This window comes from Colletotrichum costaricense (assembly GCF_030867565.1).
Source record: "Colletotrichum costaricense strain IMI 309622 chromosome Unknown Scaffold_1.1, whole genome shotgun sequence".
NCBI classification, from domain to species: domain Eukaryota; kingdom Fungi; phylum Ascomycota; class Sordariomycetes; order Glomerellales; family Glomerellaceae; genus Colletotrichum; species Colletotrichum costaricense.
Window position 1 is genome coordinate 1,633,805 of NW_026848230.1, and position 21,901 is coordinate 1,655,705.

Sequence of the window (21,901 nt, forward strand, 5' to 3'; positions counted from 1 at the left end):
CTCGCCAACTTCTCCCTTCGTGATGGCTCTGACATATACGTTTTGTGCGGTTATTGCCGCGTCTTGGCATTTCTCCTATTTGTAACTTCTGGGGGCAGGCCATGGAATACGGTAGCATAAGAGACGGGCATGGGATATATATCCGAGGGACCTAGTTTGTAAACAGAGCATAATGCGAACCTTACGCCAGTGATTCTCTGCTTCCACTTTGAGCCGCATTACTGTGATGACCCCTAGGTCGAGGATTCCGGCATACCCCTATTACATCAAGGCAGGACTTCCGAGGGATACGCCGCATCCACGTCTGTCTCACCTCCCTGATCGTCTGCGAAGCGAACGCCACGCCGCTCGGGAAAAATGGTCTCTTCCATAAGACGCTCATCGTACTCAATATATCCCTCATCGTCATCGTACCCGTAGCCGTCTCCATCATCCTCATCGCCGTACTCCTCCTCTAGCCCCTCTTCTTCCTCTTCCTCCTCCTCCATGCCCTCATCAAGACCAGGCACGGGTGCAAAAACCCGCCTCTTGGGCTCGTAATCGTCATCATTGAGGTAGTCAACGTCGTCCTCGCTTTCGTCCTCGTCAGTGTCTTCGGCACCAGAGTCCTCTTTACGAGCAGCCTTGCGCCCCGCAGCGGCGGCGGCAGCAACGCCCCGCGGCCCGTTAGACTTAGTGACGCGGTACGCGGTGCCCTTGCGCTTCTTCTTGGGTTCCTTGAACCGGCGGCCGTACAGCACACGCTTCTCGGCGTCGGTGAGCTCGAGGTCCGGCAGCGGCACGTGAACGCTCGAGGAGCCCGGCGGCGGCGTCGTGTCGCGCACATCGTAGATGCCGGCAAAGTCGTCGTCCGTGAGCTTGCGCCCAAACTGGATCGCAATCATCTTGGTCTTCATGATGCCCTTGACCTTGGCCCACGTGCCCTGGTGGTACCAGCCACTATTGTAGATGTCCACCTCGGGACGCTGCGGTGCCGTTGCAAAGATGTTTGCAATCAGGGGATCCGTTATGTCGCAAATCTGCCAAACCTTGCCGTCGGTCCAGTACGACTTGCCGTCAAAGACGTGGGACTCGTGGTTGTCGCCCTGGGGCTGGCGCTGCTCGGTGCGCAGGCTGCGGATAGCATGCCATGTCTCACCAATGTGCCCAGCCTGGAGCTTGCGCATGTTGAAGATCATCGTCTGGTACGTCCTGAAGGAGGGATCGGTGCGCGGGTCGACGCCATACTTGATGATGGCATCGCGCCAAGGGCCGCCACGGAACTGGTAGCCGACGTAGCCGACGCAGCGCTTCATGACGTTGGCGTTGCGGACAACGGACCCGAGTTTGTTCATCAGGGACCGGCGCGTCCAAATGGGCCGCTCCTCCATCGCCTCCAGCATGCGGGCTATGCAGTACGTGACCTCCTCGTCAGAGCCGTCGTACGGTGTTTGCGGGCCTGCCGGAATGGGATACTGGTCTGCTTTGAGGAAGTAGCCGATGAGAGTCGGCAGCTGGGTGTTGATGAGCTGCGCCTGGCCTGTCTGGTCGAGCTCAGTGCGGACATAGGGGTTTTGGGAGTAGTTGTAGATGAAGGGAAGCGTCATTGGCGTCCACACGGGCGGCGGCACAATGTCGACGTTGGGCCCCTTGTCGACGCCGTCAATGAACTTGAAGTCCCTCATCTTGGTGACTGTGGCGTGTTAGACGCCATTCGGCCAGCGCTCGGACTCAACTTACTATCGCCAGGCATGACCTGGTTCATGAACCTCGAAATGAAGGGAGACTGCTCGAGGCCCCAGTGGAAATCCGCCATGCCTGTCCCTTGTCAGTTGACGTAGATGAGTGGATGGGAATGTCCTCACCTCTGAAGCGGTGGGTGTGCTTGATGACGCCGACGGCTTCCACGCTGTACCTGTCGACGTTGTCTCGCATTTTCCGCCGCAGAAGCTTTGGATTGTCCAGCCTCGACCTGGAGTAAATGGGCTCGGCTCCTGGGCTGGCCCTGGGCACATCGCGCATGTCGACTTCACCTTCCCACGGCCCATCCGACCCTCTCTTCCTTTTCCTGCCGGTCCGCTTCGGGACCGTGACCTTCAAGACCACATTGTGGCTCGTAGCGCTGTGAGACATGATGGGTCTGCGGAAAGGGCTCTCTGGGTTGAGATAGAATGGGATTGTGTTGCGCTCACTGTCGAGGATCTGGCCTGGCGTCAGTATCGGATAGAGACTATGACGCCGCGATACACACATTTTGGAAAGACGAGACGTTGCCAAAAGCCTTTTCTGTGCGGTCCAGGTTCATGACAATCATGGGAATTTCGACGGCGCCCATGGTTCTCTTGGGGATCGGGAACCGGGGCGCCGAGTTGCTGTCTTTGGGTGGTGATGGGCCATGGTCTTTTGAGATATCGTCCTTATTAACACCTTCGACGGCCTCGATGCCTTCTTTCGCCGTTCCATCATTGGCTGGTTCGACCTGGGTGTCCATAGCGACGGCTTATTGTTGGTTTCTATCGACACACTTGGTTCGAGACTGAGTGGTGGTCAGTCGGGGCCAGATGATTGGCTGCTTCTGCCTTGAAGCCGTGGAAGCGCGTGTAATGGAAAATATCTCAGCGGGAGCGCTTGGCGAGACTGAAATCCAGGCCGAATGCCGTTTTGGTCACCCCGTGGCTGGCACTGGAATTGTGATGCCGTCCCGAGCGACCGTGATGGGTTTGATGCACGGTGCGAAGTGTAGCCCGTTCCGAATGGTCACTGCATTTCAGCGGGTGCTCTGGGCCGTATGGAGTCCCTGCACTGTACAGCTTGCGCAACGGCAGGCGCGATGGAATCGACAAAAATTGTCGCGAAGTTTCCTCTCTGCCAGTAGGTAGGTAGATCCAGTGTGGCATCACCGAAGACATCAGATGAATCTCGCCTCAGACACGGATTAAGGACGTAAAAGACACGCGACGATTCTCCCATCAGGAATCCCCATCAACTCTATTTACAGCGATGCAGAGTCTCACAGGAATGGAGACAGACGTATTCGCGTTTCAGATGCCTCAGCTGGCCCTTTTTTTTCGTCCAATGTTGACCACTTGGAAAATTGTTCCCGAAGAACTGGGCGGCGGTTGTTTCTGAGGCAGCTTGGGCCCGTGGTGATGCGATGATGCCCACATGGCGCGGGATGCGTCCCAAGGAGAGGTCCCTGCAAGGGCTAGCAGGTGACTTGCAGCAGCAGCAGGAGCAGCAGCAGTGCCGGATCGTAGAGTGATGCCATCACAGTATGTCAGAGTGAAATGACACGGATCAAACGGAATGGGGACCCTTTTCTTCAGTTTCGCAGCGTGGCTTGGCAGTGTGCTGTCATGGCCTCTGTGTGCATTGTGATGTATTTGTGTGGAGATGGTCTGTGGGGGCCAAAGGGGTGCAGTGGTGCAGTGACCCGACTCGGACCCGTCAAAATGCTCCGGAATAACACTATGCCCGTCAGGAGAGATTGAGCTCCAGGGTCCAGCTTCCACCCCGCCAATCACAGCTGCCAAAGTGCAAGAAGCAGTGACCCCGGCTGTCCAACCAGACGAGGGCAACTTATCTTACCTAATCACAGAATGATCCGTGCTCAGCCACCAGTCTGTGACAGTCGGTGACAGTTGTCACTCACAGGAGGTACCAAAGTCCCTTTACTCCATCCGTTCTGCACAGCACCTGCGCCTGCACGCCTGCCGCTGTTGGCCTGCTAGGTACTTCGTGGTGCCCTGTTGTGATCCTCGCAGCGACTGTACATACAGACTGACCTGAGGTGCGTCTCCAGTTCAACAGCCCAAAACCCACCTGTGGTGCGGCGTGCCCACCCAATTCCTGCGCAGTAGGTGCGATTGCAGTCTGTCCAGTTGGGTTGATGATGCAGGCGAGGAGCACCAGACCACACCTTCCACTGCCCACTGCCACTGCCTCTGCCACTGCCATTGCCTCGACCTCCACTCGTCAACCTCATCCGTCCCCTCTTACAACAACAGCACCCGGGTATATGCCGACTGCGTGCCTCTCTGGAATCCCAATGCGCATCTTCAACACCACTTCTCCTTCTTCCAAACCCATTCTGTCATTGACCGACTGTCGAACTTGCCTTATCTGAACCTTTCTTATCCAACCCCCAACTCCCGCGTCAACAGCGCCTCCTACTGTCAACAGTGTCAACAGTGTCAAGGCCTGTTCCTGGCTGGCTGCCGCCGCACCACTGGGGCCGTCTCCAGCTGTCCAGACTCCCAAAGCACCGCTCTCTCTACCTTAATATTTGCACCGCCGCTAGCACGTTAGGGGAGGTCGGCTTTCTGGTCCCGCGTCGTCGTCTCACACTTCACACCTGGGCCCCGCAAACAACTTCAGCTTTACCGACGATCCAGAGATTCCACCCCCCATCTACCTTCAACCTTTCGCGTCTGGCTCTCTTCTTTCGCTGCCCGATCGCCCATACCTTTTTCCTTCATCTGCCAACCTTTGATGCGTCGTTACCTTGTCGCAACTCACCCGCCAATTCTCGACTCTAGCTTCCACCCCCTGCTCTTCGCATCCAGAAGCGACGCTTTCCTGACAACCCAACCCTAGCACTCGCCGAGCAACAGCGACAGCGACAAGCGACAGCAACGCACTCCTTTCATCACGTTGACATCGATCTGCCGACGCGCTGGCTACCGCCTGAACACCCACCGCGCCCACGCATAGCCCTTCATTCTACTGCGCAGCTCGCCGTCCGGGCCGTCTACCAATCCGCCCGCATCGCCTGCCCACATTCGACGACACCCGGCCGATATTGAACCCCCTGCAGCAGCAGCACCACCTGCACCTCGACCGTCCGCCCTGCGCTCCTCCATATCCCGAATCGTTGTTGGACCTGCGTCCATTGCGGTTTACAGTCTCTAGTTGCAGCTTTCGAGTCGGCGAGTCTGTCGCCCCACGGAGAGAGGGAACACTACAGTGACGTCCACAATGAAGCGCTTCAGCCAGAGGGTGGTGAGTTGTCTCCGTTCATACCCGTTGCCCCTGAAGCCCAATCCCGCTGCTGAACACGATATTGACAACCCAGCATGCTCAGCTCTCGCGCGGCAAAGACCCCAATAAGCCTAAGAAGAACAAGGACGCCAAAGATGGCACCGCATCCCCCAGCGGTGCTGGCTCAGGCAGAGATGCCAACCAGTCACCCAACCCGACGCCCTCGTCCTCCACCACGAACCTCGCCGATGCCCGCAACAAGCCCCTGCCTCCTAACAACGCCGGCGGAGAGCACGGCACCGCGAACCAGCCCTCTCCATTGAGCAACCAGCAAGGTGCCGACCGCTTCAGCTCTGCGGGTGCTGCCCAAGGTGCTAACGGGGCAGGTTCTCCAGGCCGTCATGGAACTTTGCCGCCTACCGTCATCATCAGCCCCAGTGCTCCGGTAAGCTTGTGGCCTTCGTCCTGTTCATGATACTCTTGATCCCTGACACTTTCTCCCAGCACGTCCCACCTCCCGGTGCCGCAGAGACCATGCCGCACGATCTCGCGCCCCCCAAGGCCGGCACCAAGTCGCTCATGTTCGATCGCCTCCACCAGACTCCCAAGGACGTCCCCGAGGGTCTCAGGACACCCAAGCGACAGCACTCTTCACGATTCGACATCTCTGCTCACCGCGAGCTCGAGAAGCTCCCCGGTTTCCACGAGGTGCCCCCTAACCGCCGCCAGGAGCTGTTTATGCAAAAGATTGACCAGTGCAACGTCATCTTTGACTTTAACGATGCCAGCGGTGACATGAAGTCCAAGGAGATCAAGCGATTGGCGCTCCACGAGCTGCTCGACTACGTTGCTAACAACCGCCAAGTCATTACGGAACCCATGTACCCCAGAGTCGTCGAGATGTTCGCCAAGAACCTCTTCCGCCCTATTCCCCCGCCGATGAACCCCCAGGGCGAAGCGTTCGATCCCGAGGAAGACGAGCCCGTCCTGGAGGTTGCATGGCCCCATATCCAGGTCGTCTACGAGTTCTTCCTCCGATTCATCGAGAGCCAAGACTTCAATACCAACATTGCCAAAGCCTACATTGACCACAGCTTCGTCCTCCAGCTGCTGGAGCTCTTCGACTCCGAGGACCCGCGCGAGAGGGACTTCCTCAAGACGACCCTGCACCGAATCTACGGCAAATTCCTCAACCTCCGCTCCTTTATCCGCCGCTCCATCAACAACGTCTTTTTCCAGTTCACATACGAAACGGAACGATTCAACGGTATCGCCGAGCTTTTGGAAATTCTGGGTTCCATTATCAACGGATTCGCCCTGCCGCTGAAGGAGGAGCACAAGACCTTCTTGACAAGGGTGCTGATACCATTGCACAAAGTCAAGAGTCTGAGCATGTACCACCCGCAGCTGGCATACTGCATTGTCCAGTTCCTCGAAAAGGACGCGTCGCTGACGGAAGAGGTGAGTCGTCTTGTGTTTCTGTCGGTGACTGAGCTAACGCGTACAGGTCGTGCTCGGCCTCTTGCGATACTGGCCCAAGGTCAACAGCACAAAAGAGGTTATGTTCCTTAACGAGGTCGAAGACATCTTCGAAGTTATGGATCCAGCCGAATTTGCCAAGGTCCAGGAGCCTCTATTCCACCAGCTCGCCAAGTCTGTAGCCAGCCCTCACTTCCAGGTCGCAGAGCGAGCGCTCTACTTTTGGAACAACGAGTACTTTTGCAACCTGGTCAGCGACAACGTCGAGATTATCCTGCCCATCATGTTTGCGCCGCTCTATGAGAATTCAAAGGGCCACTGGAACCGGTGAGTACGGACGCTCCCTAAACTCGAGACCCGCTAACCTCTGACAGCACCATCCACGGCATGGTGTACAACGCCATGAAGCTGTTCATGGAGATTAACCCCCAACTATTCGATGACTGCTCTCACGACTACACCGAGCAACAGAACAGCGCCGCGGCCAGAGAAGCCTTGCGTGAGAGGAAATGGGCTTCCATCACAGACCAGGCCGAGCAAAGACGATCAGCAAACGGCGCACCGACCGCGGGTAGAGCCCACGCTGGATCCCTTTCCCGCGTCGACGAGGTTGACGGCACCGAAGACAACCAGAAGCGTCTAGATTCTCTTAATCTGCAGGATGGAGATCGCAGGGATCGTCGGCAAGAGCAACAAGACTCGGTATGATCAGCCCACACCATGATTTACGCTTGTCCCTTGCTCATGTTTGGCGTGCCTTTGCGCTGCCTTCTGTTCGACTTATTGCGTGCCCCACGCCCCAATGGACGATGATTAACAAGTCGGATTCTAGGATGCGGAAGAGAACGGCGAAGTCAAGGCCGAGGCGGACGAGGAGTCATGACGGGGGACCGACATCACTGAATGACATGCCTTCAACCGGTTGAGGGGAGACTTTTTAAAAGGGGAAACTCATGCATGAGTTGTATGCTGGAGGGAATGATTCAGAGGATCACCCAGGAAACGACTTTGGTGCGGAGAGGAAAGAAAGGTTTCCGTGCGCTAGGGATGGGGCCTCGCAGCCCCCGGAAACATAACTTAATTTTCATGATGTCACTTCTTTTGTTTTCTCTTTTTTTTTTTCGCGTGGAATACAGACTCGACTCGAGATCGAGTTGCCCCCGCCCGCCGTTTTTGGGGTGACAGAGATTTGGTGTGAGGGGGTTGCGAAAAGAAAAACGTTGTGTTAGGAGCGTTGGGAGAAAGGGGACGGAAAGCACAAGAAGGCGTGGATGGACGAGAAAGATGGGATTGGCGTACAAAGGACGCAATTCAGGGAGGGAAGACGATGATTTTCCTCTTCTTCTGCGCGAGCTTTATTGCTCCGCGAGGAATCGAGGGAATCGCGATGGTTCTTTTACCTCCTTGGTTTCTGTCTTGGACGATGAATGAGTACTGGCGTGTGATTCCGCCACAATTCTAGACTTGGGTAACAAAAAACGGCTTACGCAGAACTATTTTGAGAGTTTGCTCGCGGTGGCACCCTGTTCATGTTTGATGGCGTGTATTTGTCTTGGTTGCTAATCTACAGATTCTTCTTCTCTCCAATCTCCTCTTTGATCTCAAGACGACCTCACCACCCGCCTCTGCCGCGATCAGAGCCTCCGCCTCGTCTCCCGCGTCCACGGTACCCGCCGCCATTGCCTCGTCCGTACTGCTGATAATTATTATACTGCTGCTGCTGCTGTGGAGGAGGAGGAGGAGCTGCCCACCCGCCGCCGCCCATGTGGGGTGGCGGAACCCCTGGGCCCGGCGGCGGAGGAGCCCAGCCGTGTGAAGGAGGGGGGCCGCCCAGGTGAGGCGGTGGTGGTGGCGGCGGCGGCGGCCATTGGCCCTGATAGCCTTGCGGAGGCGGTGGCGGCGGAGGGAAGTGGCCGAACCCGCCTGCCGCCTGTGATAGTGGCGGGGGGTACGGCGGGAAGGCTTGGACTTGTGAGGAGTTGTAGCTTGAGGGAGGGGGCGGCGGCGGCGGCTGCTGTTGCTGTCCCCAGCCGGCGGTGTGACTTTCCGTCCCAAAGTCTGGGGGGTTGTGGTGGCGATTGCGGTCGGATGGTGGCAGTGGTGACCTGCTGGCATTGCCACGGCCCCTATCTCTATCTCGGTCTCTTGCTGGGCCACGATCGCGCGACGTTGATCTTGATCTGTACCGAGCACGCGACCTCGACCTAGATCTTGACCTCGACCTGCTGTAATCTCTCGAATCGTAGCGGTTGCCACGCGCAGGGCTGCGCCGACGATCCCGGCTCCGACTGCGACTACGGCTAGGCGTCCGCGAGTCCGGCGATACTCTGCGTCGTTTAAAGGCCGGCGGAGAGTCGCTCCTGCTGGATCTGCTACGGGAGGAGCTTCGAGAACGGCTCCTGGAGTCGGACCGCCCACGGCCGCGATCGGTCGGCCCCCCTTTCGTCTTCTTCCTCCGCTGCTTCATCTTCTCGCAGAACCTGCGGGACCACCCGTAGTACGTCTCCCCGTCGACGACCTCGCCCGTGATCTCGTCGAGAACGATCCGCTCACCCATCTCGCTGAGGCCTGTGTGCTGCTGCTGCTGCTGATCATCTCGCGGGACCACGCCTGGGTTGTAGAGCCTTTCGACGTCCGCGAGCAAGTCCTTTACCGCCTTGGCGAGGGCCTTGTCCGCGGGTCCTGGGGCGAGCTGCAGCGGCTTGATCATGTCTGGGTTCATGGCCTTTGTCGAGTTGGGCGTGAGATGCGGCAGCCAATTCGCGGCTGGGAGGTCGAACCAGGGCGTGTTGGGGTCGCCATGGATCGAGGGAATCATGTAGGGCGCGTCTTTGGCGGGCTTCGAGCCGAGATTCGACCCCGTCTGGCCCTGTTCTCCCTTTGCTACCTTGCCGCCGTGGGGAGCTTCTTTGATGGTCTCGCGGAGGTCGTCGATGACGGTCGTCGAAAAGTACTTTTGCTTTTCCCACAGGGTCAGCAGATCCTCGAGCTTCTTTGCCTGTTTGGGGCAGTTTGGAAACTTGGCGGCGCCGTAGAGTAGGGGCGTCAGGCTGGCCTCTAGGGCGGTCGCGAAGCGCGCATCCCGATCGCGCACGGCGACGTGGTAGAGAACGTCGTTGATGAGGTAGAGAATGTGCAGACGCTTCCTTCGCGTCGAGGGCTTCGTCTTGCCATCATCGGGAAACGAATTGGAGAGGGCGGCCAGGTATTTGCCGACGGCGCTGACGCGCGCCGGCGAGGGGACCAGGTTCTTGAGGATCCAGCGCTTGCATTTCTAGAGGCGGCGGGAGTTTAGTCGACCTTGCAACCACAGAGGAGCGCACACAGAGATGTGTAGAGATAGAGAGAGAACAGCGGCAATAGTAGAGGCCGCTGGAGGGCGTCAAACCTGAACGTTGGCCGGCGAGCACTGGTGTATCGCGTCGTGGAGGAGGGTGTGAAAGCTCTCGATCTCGGGCCTGGTGAGCGAGACGGGTTCTTTGCGGAAGAGGATGGCGCTGAAGGAGGCCTTGGCTATCGCTAGCTCAGGGTTCGCCATTGGGACCCGGTCGCATGCCTGCTGGGTGGATTAGATCTGGGAGAGTAGGCGTTGGGCAAAGAGGTGAGGTTTAAGTGGGATGTCGAGGTCGAGCTAGAGCTGGAGCAAAAGGACGTGCCGCCACAAGCTGCGACGGCCGCGACAGCTGGGTACTTAGGGCCAAAGTGGCTTAGCTCGGATTGAGGCTGGAGGTCGGAATTGGGGGTTTCTGCGGCATCTTCCGGAAGGACCCATCTGCCCAGTGCGAACAGCGGCCTGTGTCTTAGCGGTTTGCGCCGATCGGCCCTCGTGCTTGAAGTCGACAAAGATTGAAGTATTGGCCTTGAGGCAATTGACATGCTTTGCCGATACAGAACGACCAATCGTAGGCTAATGGTAGAGACTCGTTGATTGATGGAGGCACTGATGTCGAGAGTGGTGCATTGCGTGGGTTCACCAACGGAGACGAAGCATGCTCCAGGTGTAATGAATCATTGACAAGCTCCCAAATCATATACTGCTTTTCAAGTCACCAACGCGAAGCCCGACAAACGCAAGAAACAGGGCGCAGAAAATCGGTCATCGTTTCTTCGTGTCGTCCTCAATGATACAATGTACAGCCAGAACCGGCCGAGCAAACAATTATACTACACGAGCTCTGGGTCCATCCACCGCCTTGGTCCAGTGACTATGAGAACCGATCCCCCTTTGGACTCTTGAACGGCGTACTACTTTCGTATTTGCTCTTCTCCGTCACTCTCTGCGCTTCGGTCGCCGGGGCGTGGCGGGTCGGGGCGGGATCGGAGCTGGACTCCTGGCTAGGGGAGCCGGCGGTATCGGTGCGCGCAGCCCCGGCCATGGCGGACGCGGAGCCGGGCTGGGAGGGAACGTTGTCGCCGTACTCAAGAGACTGGACCATCGCCTTCTTCTGGCGCTGCTCCTCGAAGCGGGCGGCACGATCGGCGTTGATGCTCTGCTTGGCAAAGTAGTAGGCAGCTCCGCCGGCTGACACGGGGGTTGGTTAGCTACGCGACGCAAAAGGGCTCAGGACAACATACCTGCGCAGAGGGAGCCCCATCCGAGCCTGCGAGACGAAAGAGTGTCAGTGTTGTTGATTGATGAGAGCGGTTTGCGACCAGGACGACGAGTCAAGCCTACCAGAATGATTTGACCTAGGATTAGGCTTGATGTCAGCCAAGAACTTGAAACCATGTGCGACGGCCGGGGAGGAACTTACGGTGTTCATGTTTGCGGTGGAACGTGAGGGTTTGAGGATTTGGACAGATCGGTTTTGCTGCAATGGAGAGAGCTGTGTTGTTTGGTCTGAACAACCAAAGAAAGAAAGAAAAAATGTAGCCCTGTCGGCTCGCTCAAAGGACGATTGGGAACCCGGTCGATCGGAGCGCAAGCTGCCACTGAGCAACGAGGACGCACTGTAGAAAGTGGGATGGTCTGATGATGGAGCTCGAGAATCCCCGATGGCTTGGCCTTTTGCACCGTGCACGCATGCTGTGGACCCCGAAAGATGAAAGAGGTTAGCCACACTTCCGTCACCCAACTGACAGATCAAAAGTAAGTAGTGCAACTATGTTGTAGCCAGGCTGGAAAATCTCTAAATAGCATAGAGACCAAAGTTGTACCTTGTATCTGATGGTGGTTGAAGCAACTCTCTACCAGAACGGAGAATCCAGGGTTGAGGAGCGGCCGAGATGCTTCAATCTAAAGTGCCAGCTATGGCTAGAAGCTGAGGTAAGCAGGTACGTAGTCCCAGACCCCAGGCCCGGGACAGGTGCGCCGGACTCAACGATCGCTGTGCTGTGCGTGCCTGCTACGCCTGCGAGGGACGTTCTGCGTAGTTTACAGGGGTGCCTTCAGCCTGTGAACTCGCCTAATTACGGAACGACTAGTGTCCAACCTTGAAGTTCCTCAGGAACCAAGGCGGCAAGGCCAACGGCGGCGGCCCTGGTCTCATCGTCTCCCCAGCCGCGAGGTACATCTGTCAAAGTACCTACCTTACCTTGTGGCTGAGGGCCTCCGTAATCCGCATCTCGAATTCTCGACAAAGTACTCCGTATTGAGCTCGCCCAGTCCCGCAACTGGGCTCTCAACCCTGGGCCCAACTGGTGAGGCTGACAGAGATGGAGACGCTTGCTTGGCAGGGTCATATGTCATTACGGGGACTGCTAAACCCAGACGGGCCATAATGCTGCGGCGGGACAGGCACGACGGCACGTCGCAGCGCAAGTCGTAATTGACGGCAGTGTTTGGATGGCGAGTCCCCTCAAACCTTACGTACATCCCACCACGTACCGTTCCCCCTCACTGTCTTCTGTGTGTCTGTCTGTCAGTGTCGGTTACCACCCACCCTCTCTACCTTACCTTGAGGTACAACGCTGTTGCGTGCACGGCGCCGCAAAGCACTACTGCGGCCTACGTGCCTAGCATACGTTTCCCTTTTTCCTCCCCTCCCCTTCCCTGCCGTGCCTACCCACCTGCCCGCCTGCCCTGCCTCATCTCGGAGAGCGGTACTTCCCTCCATCCCCCAGACTGGTGCGCCAACCCAGGTACCGGCGAATCAGGTACACCATCCACACACTGCCGTCCCAGCAAAACGGCTACGCAGTACGAAGTACCTTACGGAGGGAATCTTATTGCTCCAAGGGGCCATTGCAATGCCACTTCGTCGTAAATCACAACCTCCCGCACCTTGCCTACTGCCACTGCTCCAGAAAAACACCCGAAGCTTGCTTTCCCTCTCACCTCTCACGCGCCCATCGTGACGGCAACCTGGCCATGCTCCCCTTCGCATCTCGCTAGCTTCGAAACGTCCGCCCAGCATCATTATGCTCCTCAGCCCTCTTGCACGGCCGTCCATCCCACTTGTCAGAATCTCTCCGACTACACGCGCGCAACAAACTCTCGCTCTCACGCCCGCTTACGCATACTTGCGACGACACTCGACGACCTCGTCAATCCACGACCACCACCCTACCCTGCTTGGCTAAGCCGGCGACAGACCACACGCCGTTGGAGGGCTCATGACGATACACTTGCAGCCGTGGGTGTAATGGGTATCGGCACCCTGGGCTCCCGCCGTCGTTTCTGCTACAACCATGGCTCCTCCCGCTCAGAATGGGCCTGATGGCTCATCACTTGTACGACTCCCTGTCTTTTGTCTTTTTACAACGCTGACCATACGCAGAAACCCGTCTCGTCGCTGAGAGCCAAGTTCGAGAACATGAACAAGAACGGCGAATCTGCCGCCGCGCCTGGCCCCTCCCCGCCCCGAACCATCTCTCCGGCCCCGAAGCCAGAGTTCCTTCGAGATGCGAAAGCCTCCTCCGAAAGCCTTCAGAGCCTCCCAATTCCCCCGAGACCCCGCGAGCGCGCGAGCATCTCGGCACCGTCACTCCCGCCTCCTCTTCACGAGCCCGTCCCTCGCTCACCCGGCCGCTCCCTCGGTGTCCCTCCCACCTTGAAACCGGAGCCCGTAAAGGCTCCTTCGGTCCTGATAGAACCGCCTCAGTCACCGCCAAAGAACTCCATCTCGAGGTTCTCCATCGCCGAGGCACCGGCCTTCTTAAACGCCGCCGACTCCGGCTCTTCCACCCCCACCACGCCAACCACTTCGCGAGCCTTCAAGATCCCAAGCAGGCCGCACACCCCTTCGCTCGATCCGCGACGTTCACCGAGGTTGTCTGCTTCACAGCCGCCTTCACCACCGCCGCCGAGACGATCTGGCGAGATACGGAGGGACCACAAGCCCGCCGTGCCCCCGCCAATCAACCGTGCCGAAAAGCCGTCGATGCGAGACCAGCCCAAGGCTCCCTACTACGCAGATCACCAAATCGGGGCTGCTGAAATCAGGGGCAAGCTCAGGGAAGAGACGTCTCCCTTTAGCAGCCCGCCTGGAAGCCCCGATAGTATCCACGAACCGGCCCCTCCAACTCTCCCCACCAGGCCAAAGGCGCTCGCAACGCTGACGGAACCACCGCCGCCCCAGAGAGGCAGACCGATAGATGTTGGGTTCGCGCCGCCCCCCGTTCACCATTCCATCATGACCAAGAGGAACCAGCGGGAGCAGGAGACGAATGGATTCATCAGGGGTCAGATCACTCCGCAGATTACGGGTGACCGGCCTAATGTACCCGCTCTTCCCGCAAGACCGCAGACCGTTGCGGAGCCTCCGCCGCGGCCGCCCGTCACGATGAAACCGCCTCCGCGGCCTCCAAGAGCGGGCGGCATCAACACCCACGTTGCCAGCCACTCCGTCAGTCATTCGGTCGACTTCCAGCCCCCGCCTAAGCGAATCGTCTCGACCCCGACAACAACACATCTTCCGCCGCCATCACGGCTACCGGGGCGTGCGAATACAGTCACGGACCGGACGTCACCGCGTCCGCCGCCTCCTCAACCACCTCAGCCAGTTCAACATGTTCAGCATGTACAACATGTACAGCCTGCGCAGCCTCCACCACCACCCGAGCCGACTGTGTCTCTTATTCCCTCCAGCAACACGTCAAAGGTGGAGATCAACGGCAACATACCAAACTTCCCTGACCCCGCAAACGTCAACCGACGACCGCCCTACATCAAACACGGCATGCACGAAATCCAGACCAAGTACGATCCGAGAACCTTCGACGTGTGCGGCGATCTCATCTGTACGACTGGCCATCTGACACGAGTGTGGAACCTCCGAGACGGCGAGCTGTTGATGAGTTTTGCTCACGGCGAAGGTATCAAGGCCACGACGGTGGCTTTCAAACCCGGCTTGAATGTGGACGAGGAAGGAAAGAGACTGTGGATTGGAAACAACTTTGGCGAGCTGATGGAAGCCGACATTGCAACGCAAAGCGTGGTCGCGAATAAGCCAGGGGCTCACGGCCGGCACGAGGTTGTCAAGATTTACCGCCACTTCAACGAGATGTGGTCGTTGGATGAGAATGGCGGCTTGCTCGTCTGGGCCCCGGATGAAGAGACTGGAACGCCAAATCTGACCAATAATGCGCACCAGGCATTCCGCCTCCCCAAGGGCCATTCATTCTCCATGGTTGTTGGTGACGAGCTGTGGCACGCGACAGGCAAAGAGATCCGCGTCTTTGCGCCATCGTCAGACGGACAAACCCAATTCCAAGTGTTGGTCCGCGCTCTGGCCCAGGACACGGCGGGCGAGGTGACGTCGGGAACGCAAGTGCGGTCACAGCCGAACAAGGTATTCTTTGGCCACGCCGATGGCAAGGTATCCATCTACAACACGCAGGACTTTTCGTGTCTGGGCCTCGTCAACTTGAGTTCGTGGAAGATCAACACTCTCGCGGGGGTGGGCGATCACCTCTGGGCAGGATTCAACACGGGCAAGATTGGTGTCTATGACATGGAGCCCACGCCCTGGGCACAAAAGAAGGACTGGCAGGCACACGAGAAGAACCCCGTCGTGAAGCTCGTCTCGGATGCATCGAGTTGTTACAGGCTGGATCGCCACCAGGTCATCTCTCTCGGTGCCGACAACATGCTCCGCGTTTGGGACGGTCTGCTGCAGGACGATTGGCACGAAGCGGAGATGAAGGCCATGGACACACAGTACTGCGAGTTCCAAGATCTCAAGGTGCTGTGCATGACGTGGAATGCGGGTGCTTCAACACCCCACAGCCTGCGATACGCACAAGAAGATGCCGAGTTTATCAAGAGCCTGCTCACGTCCAACAGTTCGCCAGATATTCTAATCTTTGGGTTCCAGGAGCTCGTGGACCTGGAAGACAAAACCGCAACAGCTAGTAGGTCCTTCTGTTCTCATTTTCAAAAACCAAGCTAACAGTAAAAGAACGCTTCCTCAAGGTGAAGAAGAAGGAGGGCTCGGACCAGGAGCGCATGAGCCATCAGTATCGCGACTGGAGAGACTTCCTCCTCAAGAGCCTCGACGACTACATGCCTCCGGACTGTCTGTATCACCTGCTCCACACCGCCACGCTGGTCGGGCTGTTCACCTGCATCTTTGTTAAGTCGACGCTAAGAGATCGGATCCAGAACCTCAGCGCGGCAGAAGTCAAGCGAGGTATGGGAGGTCTTCATGGCAACAAGGGCGCAATCGTAGTGCGGTTCATGGTGGATGACTCATCCATGTGCTTCATCAACTGTCACTTGGCAGCGGGTCAGTCGCAGGCCAATAGTCGCCACAACGACATCGCCGCCATTCTCGAGGCACAAATCCTGCCGCCCGAGCGAGACCCTAGCGCTCGCCTCGACAGCTATGTCGGCGGCGGAGACGGCACCATGATCCTGGACCACGAGCTGTGCCTGCTCAACGGCGATCTGAACTATCGCATCGACACCATGTCGCGCGACACGGTCGTCATCGCAGTGAAGCAGAACAACCTCGCCAAGCTTCTCGAGCGAGACCAGCTTCTAGTGGCCAGGCGGCGCAACCCTGCCTTCAAGCTCCGCGCGTTTGAAGAGATGCCCATTACATTTGCCCCGACGTACAAGTACGACGTCGGAACGGACAACTACGACACGAGCGAGAAGAAGCGTTCCCCCGCGTGGTGCGATCGGCTGCTCTACCGCGGTGGTGGCAGGATCAAGCAGGTGGACTACAAACGACACGAAGTGCGCGTCTCTGATCATCGACCTGTCACGGGCAGATTCAAGTTTACGGTCAAGAAGATCCAGCCCAAGGCGCGGGCGATGGCGTGGATGGACTGCCAGCAGAGATTCGAGGACCTCAAATGGACCGAGGTCGACAATGACAAGTGAGTGACGCTGGATTTGGGAGGGTGAATTTCGTGCTGACTAGACCTAGGATGGCATACCTGACGAATGTCATTGGCTATGACGAAGCCACGGCGCGGAGCATCATCCGTCCTGAAGCGGCCGCGTGAGCAGCTCGAGTCTTTCGACTTTGACGCCATTAGCGTTTCCGGGAGAGAGATGTGTAACCGGACCACACGACGTACAGACGACTACTCTCGATCAAGGAGGGTTAATTAGATGACGGGATCAGCATGAAGTCGGATGAAGCACCAGGTTCATGAATGGCGGGATGGCCTTGGCAGGCATTTTTAACGTAACGAATTGGCCAGGAGGCCGGAAAAAGGGGAATCACGAAAGGAGAGGATGGATCGCATGATGCAAAACCAAAAACACACTCTTGAAGCGTCCCACGACTTTTTTTTCATTTTGGCATTTAATGGCGCAGCTTAGACAGAGAGAGAGCAAGAGAAGCTTTTTGAGGTTTGCACCCATCACGATACGACGTAGGCATTCATGGAGCCTTCTTGCAAAAGCGTAGCGTGTGCTGGCCACCGAGTAGATAGGGGGAAGCGGAAGAGGGGGTGAACGGGTGACGGGCGACGGGCTTCGAATCAGGTAAAAGCGGTAATGAGAGAAAAGGATGAATCCAAGATTTCGTATGCACGAGTGTCGTTGGCGAGGTAGATTGTTGACGTTGACTGTTGAGGTTTGTGGACTGACGTTTAGCCAAGACTTTTGGGGGGCCGTAACTCCCTGACCCCCCATCCCGCCATGCATAGTTAGACCCAGATCACTGGCTGCGGCCTGCGGCTAAGGCTGCGAGTACAGGTGTTGCGAGGTGTTGCGTACCTTGCATGAGAGCTCGTCGTCTCGACGTCGGGGGTTACATGAGTGCCTGCTGGCCGTTGGGCGTGACGGCAACGAGTCAGGGGCTTTTTCGGGTTGTGTTGCCGGCCACGACGTTTAATCTCGGTGTTACACTGACTGGTGAGACCGACACACATGGCATAGAGACGAGTTAGCTGGCAACGATTTTGGCCCGTGATCAAAAAAAAAAAACTGTATTGTTCCCAAGCATGTTTTCTATCGAAGCTGACAGGCGAAGTGAATGACTACATTTCTACAATGCGTGCTGTTGGGCCGGAGTTTCTTTTTTGTTGTTTCTCCAAGTCTATGTTTTTTTGTTTTTTTTCTGGATTCCATCTTCTCTTTTTTCCCATTTCCTAGTCTCGAATTCAAAGCGAAGTAGACGACAAACACTCTCAGGCAACGTCAACGGACCCTACATGTTGAGCAGGGCCTTGGCGCCGGGCTCACTGCAGACGTACAAAACGTCGTGCGAGTCGGGGAAGCCGTTGAACTTTGTGGCGGAGCATTTGGTGTAGGCGCCCATGTCCTCAAAGTAGAGCCAGTCGCCGACGTCGAGCTCGTGCTCAAACGAGATCGTCTCGGTGATGCGGTCGATGCCGTCGCAGGTGGGGCCCCAGACGGAGTAGCGGATGCCCTCGCCGTCCGGGCAGGCGTTGGCGGCGCCGGTGTCGTACATTGTGACGGGGCCGGCGCGGAGGACCTTGGCGACGGGGTGCTGGTGGTCAAACATGATGCTGGAGAAGTTGCCGTAGAGGCCGTCGTTGACGTAGACCATGTAGCGCTTCTCGCCGAGGGACGGGTCGTCGACGGTGCGGCGGGCGATGATGTTGCAGGCAATGGTGAAGGCGGCCGAGACGTAGTAGCGGCCCGGCTCGGCAATGATGTTGACGTTGCTGCTGGCGGGGAAGTACTCGTCGAGGGCGCCGCGGAGGACGGCGGCCATGTCCTCAAAGGTGTCGCCGCAAAAGCCGCCGCCAATGTCGAGCGTCTTCATCTCGAAGCCGTAGGCGCGCGCTTGCTCAAAGACCTCGTAGGCGTCGTAGACGGCCTTGTAGAAGGCCATGGGGTCGGAGGCACCGGAGCCGACGTGGAAGCTGACGCCGACGACGTTGAGGCCGAGGTCCTTTGCGACGCCGAGGAGCTCGTTGGTGGCCTCCTTTGCGGCGCCGAACTTCATGCTCAGGCGGCACAGGCTCGACTCGTCGTCGGTCATGATGCGGAGGTACAGCTCGGCCTCGGGGAAGAGCTTGGCGATCTTGCGCAGCTCGTCGGCGTTGTCAAAGGTCATTTGCTTGACGCCCATGGCCTTGACGTGGCGGACGTACGAGTTGGTCTTGCAGGGCTGGGCGTAGATGATGCGCTCCGGGGCGGTGCCCATGCTGAGGACCTGGTCAATCTCCGTCTTGGAGGCGCAGTCGAAGCCGGTGCCGAGGGCAGCGAGGAGCTGCAGGACCTTGGGGTCGGGGTTGCACTTGACGGCTGCGTGGGTTAGTGAGGAACGTCTCGGGGGGGATGCCAGGGGACTCACCATAAAAGGGCTTGACGCGGGGCAGGTTGAGCTTCCAGCGCATGTGCTGGCGGTAGACCTCGCCGAGATCACCGACGAAGAAGGTGTCTTCGTCGCCTGGTTCACAAATCTCATGGTCGATGCTCTCGACACGCTGGCGGAGAGCATCGCCAATCAGCTGCTTGGGGTTGATCACTCCATGTTTGACGGGGCGATCGGCAAAGTGCGATGTTTTGAGGATCGGTTGGTGGTAGGTACTAGCATAATTGATAGTAGCTGGTGCAAAGTGCTCGATCGCGGCTGTTGCCATAACCATATCCAAGCGGTTGACGGGGTGGTGGTGATTAGTTGAAGAGAGGTGTGTGGGTGGTTGGTCGGTCTGTGTTTCGACGCGTGGGCAGAATCAAAGTATTGATACTGTCCCTAGGTAGATGAAAAGCTAGAACAACACGAGAGTTCTAGGGTGGTCGAAAGCGGTAGCAGACAGATCCCTCAGTGATCTGACGAGGTCTTCTCGACTCCCCCTCGGCGAGAGGAAGAGCTGCAGAGCCCGTCTTATGCGGCAGCTGGTTGGGGGTGGGGTTGGACGGGGGCGTCTGGTGAAGCAAACCGTCGAGAAGGAAGAACTCGAGCTTCTGCTTAGACGACTGCAGGCGGTGGAGGGGGGATGGCGTTGACAATGTGTCGAGTCTTTCGTACGCTGAAATCTTGGTCACTGACGAAGCTCACGGCCAGAGAAGCCGTGTTGGGCTGTGGTGCCTTTGAGTTGACCAAAGGCTAAGTCTGGCGGTGAAAGGGGTTGATCTTATAGATCTGGACAGACGATGCACTTGGTTAGCAAAGGATTCCTTGTATGCGCGGTTTATGCGGATGTGCTGGTTGTGGTAGTGGTGCTGAAAGGGGGAAATGCGGTTTGTTGTGAGAGCGATTTTATTTTGTGTGGTGGTTTTGGGCCAAATGCGTGTAGGTAGGTTTTTCCCAAAGCTGGCGGTGCAAAAAAGCCGGCGATGACGATGCCATGTGATTGCTCGGGAAGATGCGCCACCGCGCGGGATCCGTTTAAAACAGTCGGGACTTGACTCACCAAGTAGACAAAGAAACCGGACGAAAGGGTCGAAACCGAAATGTCCAGGCAGCTGTATCTGGATAACAATTGCAATGTTGCGAATAGCGGGAGCTGTTGCGTGGTGCGGGTTGACGATGAACCTTTGGTTTGGTGTCCCGGGAGGTAAGTGTGTGGCGGGGGGGGGGACTGTTTTTTATTGCGACGGCCGTGGAGGCCCCGGAGCCTGGAGGAGGGTTTCGTCTGTCTTCCTCAGGTTCTTTTTGGTACCTTATTAGTGGAGCCGGGATGCGAGGTTGGCCACCCACAGCCCACGACTGTCAACAGCACAACCTGCCCACAAATTTTCAAAATTTTCCCTGCCCGGATGCTGCTGCGTACGAAGTACGTCTGGTGTTCAAGTGCTGATGTAAGTCAAGGTACTTGACGGCAAGGTTCAAGCCGTCTCCATAATGATGCTCGCCCGCCAAGTACCCGTCGTACCCAGTTTCAATATCCGTCCCATTCAAACAAGTTGAAGCCTGAAGCCCAACAAACAACGGTCCGAAAAGTAAAGTCTCGAGCACAGCAGGTTCCAAATTGTACCCGGTCCAACTGTCCAGGGGAGCCGTCTCCATTGATCCCACCAAAGGTCCAGAGTCCAGCCTCCAGCCCAGAGTCTGGATACCTTCTCGTTTGCCCATTCTTCAGCGTGAGGTCATGTATGGAGTACATCCCCCTCCGTCACGGTGTCACCCCTGCAGCTCAGACACCGGAACATGCAGAGCGAGGTGCCGCAGTGGATGTCCCTCTCCCAGCAGTCCCAGAGCCATCGCTCTGCAGGGCTTCCATCGGGAAATCCTCCCAGAGTCTACGAAGCACAGATCCCAGCAGGTGTGGATGTGGAAGGCCTCAACTTGGAGGGCTGGCTATGGCTGGGAATTCCTCCACCATTACGAATTCGTTGCTTGCTGCTGCTGCCGTCTTTGCTTGCTTGCAGCTCCATCTGCCATGCATCACGATTCACCGCAGCCCACCACCACCACCACCACCATCCAGCTGCTGTCCCCCGTGTTCCAATTCCATATCCCATGTGCCAAATGGCCCAGTGCCTGTTTGACCGTCTCTGATCTTCTTCTCTCTGTCAATCTCATGCAGGACCGTGTTGCGACTATCAAACTTGCGTCTAGCCACCACTGCCTCGCGTGCCCATCACGATCACGCTGACCCATCGGTAAATTTCCCAGACCGCAACTTTACGCGTTTTCCCAGTTCGAGAAACACCAGTCTGGAGCCCTGGACATCAGTACATCAGTACTCCGTAGTCTCGCTGTCATCCTCGCGCCCGCCCGCCCCTCCGGTTCCATTTCCATTTCCCTTGCCCCAGCTTTCACTAGCTTTAGCCTTTTCACGCCTGCTGTCAACTTGACGGCCTAGTCTGCTAGTACCCGGTGTTTCTTCCAAGTTTCCCGTAGACTCGGCGTTGGTTGTTGTAGTTGTGGGTGTGATGGAGACAATCAACCCTAACTATCCGTTTCAAACGCCGCATCTCCACGACCAAGAGGACAACAACAACAACGCCAAGTTGGCAGCTGCTTGACAAACGGAATACCTCGCCCGTGTTGGCAAAAGTAACGAGACCGGTCCCGTCCAGACCGCCGTCTATGCCTGTGCCTCGCTTGCGAACCTGTGTTCCAACCTTAGTTCTGGAGGGAAAGAAATTCCCTCAACGCAGTGTTCCACTCGGACAGTTGCCAGAATTAGCCTGATTCTTTCC

The 21,901-nt window shown here is 57.4% G+C and overlaps 7 protein-coding genes across 7 annotated transcripts; 3 read left to right on the forward strand and 4 right to left on the reverse strand.

Moving 5' to 3' along the window:
- Positions 1-266: 266 nt before the first annotated feature.
- On the reverse strand, positions 267-2,470 carry CCOS01_00590 (uncharacterized protein; the record flags this gene model as incomplete). The annotated part of the gene is made up of 4 exons (XM_060448787.1): positions 267-1,672; positions 1,720-1,797; positions 1,845-2,181; positions 2,231-2,470. The coding sequence occupies 4 exons, from the start codon at positions 2,468-2,470 to the stop codon at positions 267-269; spliced, it is 2,061 nt and encodes a 686-aa protein (XP_060320225.1).
- Positions 2,471-4,956: 2,486 nt separating this feature from the next.
- On the forward strand, positions 4,957-7,321 carry CCOS01_00591 (protein phosphatase 2A regulatory B subunit; the record flags this gene model as incomplete). Its single annotated transcript, XM_060448788.1, has 6 exons — positions 4,957-4,980; positions 5,054-5,404; positions 5,464-6,420; positions 6,467-6,765; positions 6,813-7,140; positions 7,271-7,321. The coding sequence occupies 6 exons, from the start codon at positions 4,957-4,959 to the stop codon at positions 7,319-7,321; spliced, it is 2,010 nt and encodes a 669-aa protein (XP_060320226.1).
- A 729-nt stretch (positions 7,322-8,050) lies between these two features.
- Positions 8,051-9,976, reverse strand: CCOS01_00592 (uncharacterized protein; the record flags this gene model as incomplete). The annotated part of the gene is made up of 2 exons (XM_060448789.1): positions 8,051-9,712; positions 9,827-9,976. The coding sequence occupies 2 exons, from the start codon at positions 9,974-9,976 to the stop codon at positions 8,051-8,053; spliced, it is 1,812 nt and encodes a 603-aa protein (XP_060320227.1).
- Positions 9,977-10,643: 667 nt separating this feature from the next.
- CCOS01_00593 (uncharacterized protein) lies at positions 10,644-11,201 on the reverse strand (the record flags this gene model as incomplete). Its single annotated transcript, XM_060448790.1, has 4 exons — positions 10,644-10,960; positions 11,014-11,039; positions 11,114-11,127; positions 11,193-11,201. 4 exons carry the CDS (start codon positions 11,199-11,201, stop codon positions 10,644-10,646), a joined length of 366 nt encoding a protein of 121 aa, XP_060320228.1.
- Positions 11,202-13,068: 1,867 nt separating this feature from the next.
- On the forward strand, positions 13,069-16,833 carry CCOS01_00594 (endonuclease/Exonuclease/phosphatase; the record flags this gene model as incomplete). Its single annotated transcript, XM_060448791.1, has 4 exons — positions 13,069-13,110; positions 13,158-15,732; positions 15,780-16,704; positions 16,755-16,833. 4 exons carry the CDS (start codon positions 13,069-13,071, stop codon positions 16,831-16,833), a joined length of 3,621 nt encoding a protein of 1,206 aa, XP_060320229.1.
- A 1,154-nt stretch (positions 16,834-17,987) lies between these two features.
- On the reverse strand, positions 17,988-19,398 carry CCOS01_00595 (ornithine decarboxylase; the record flags this gene model as incomplete). Its single annotated transcript, XM_060448792.1, has 2 exons — positions 17,988-19,054; positions 19,104-19,398. 2 exons carry the CDS (start codon positions 19,396-19,398, stop codon positions 17,988-17,990), a joined length of 1,362 nt encoding a protein of 453 aa, XP_060320230.1.
- An 808-nt stretch (positions 19,399-20,206) lies between these two features.
- Positions 20,207-21,244, forward strand: CCOS01_00596 (uncharacterized protein; the record flags this gene model as incomplete). The annotated part of the gene is made up of 3 exons (XM_060448793.1): positions 20,207-20,310; positions 20,362-20,527; positions 20,633-21,244. 3 exons carry the CDS (start codon positions 20,207-20,209, stop codon positions 21,242-21,244), a joined length of 882 nt encoding a protein of 293 aa, XP_060320231.1.
- Between the last annotated feature and the right edge of the window lie 657 nt (positions 21,245-21,901).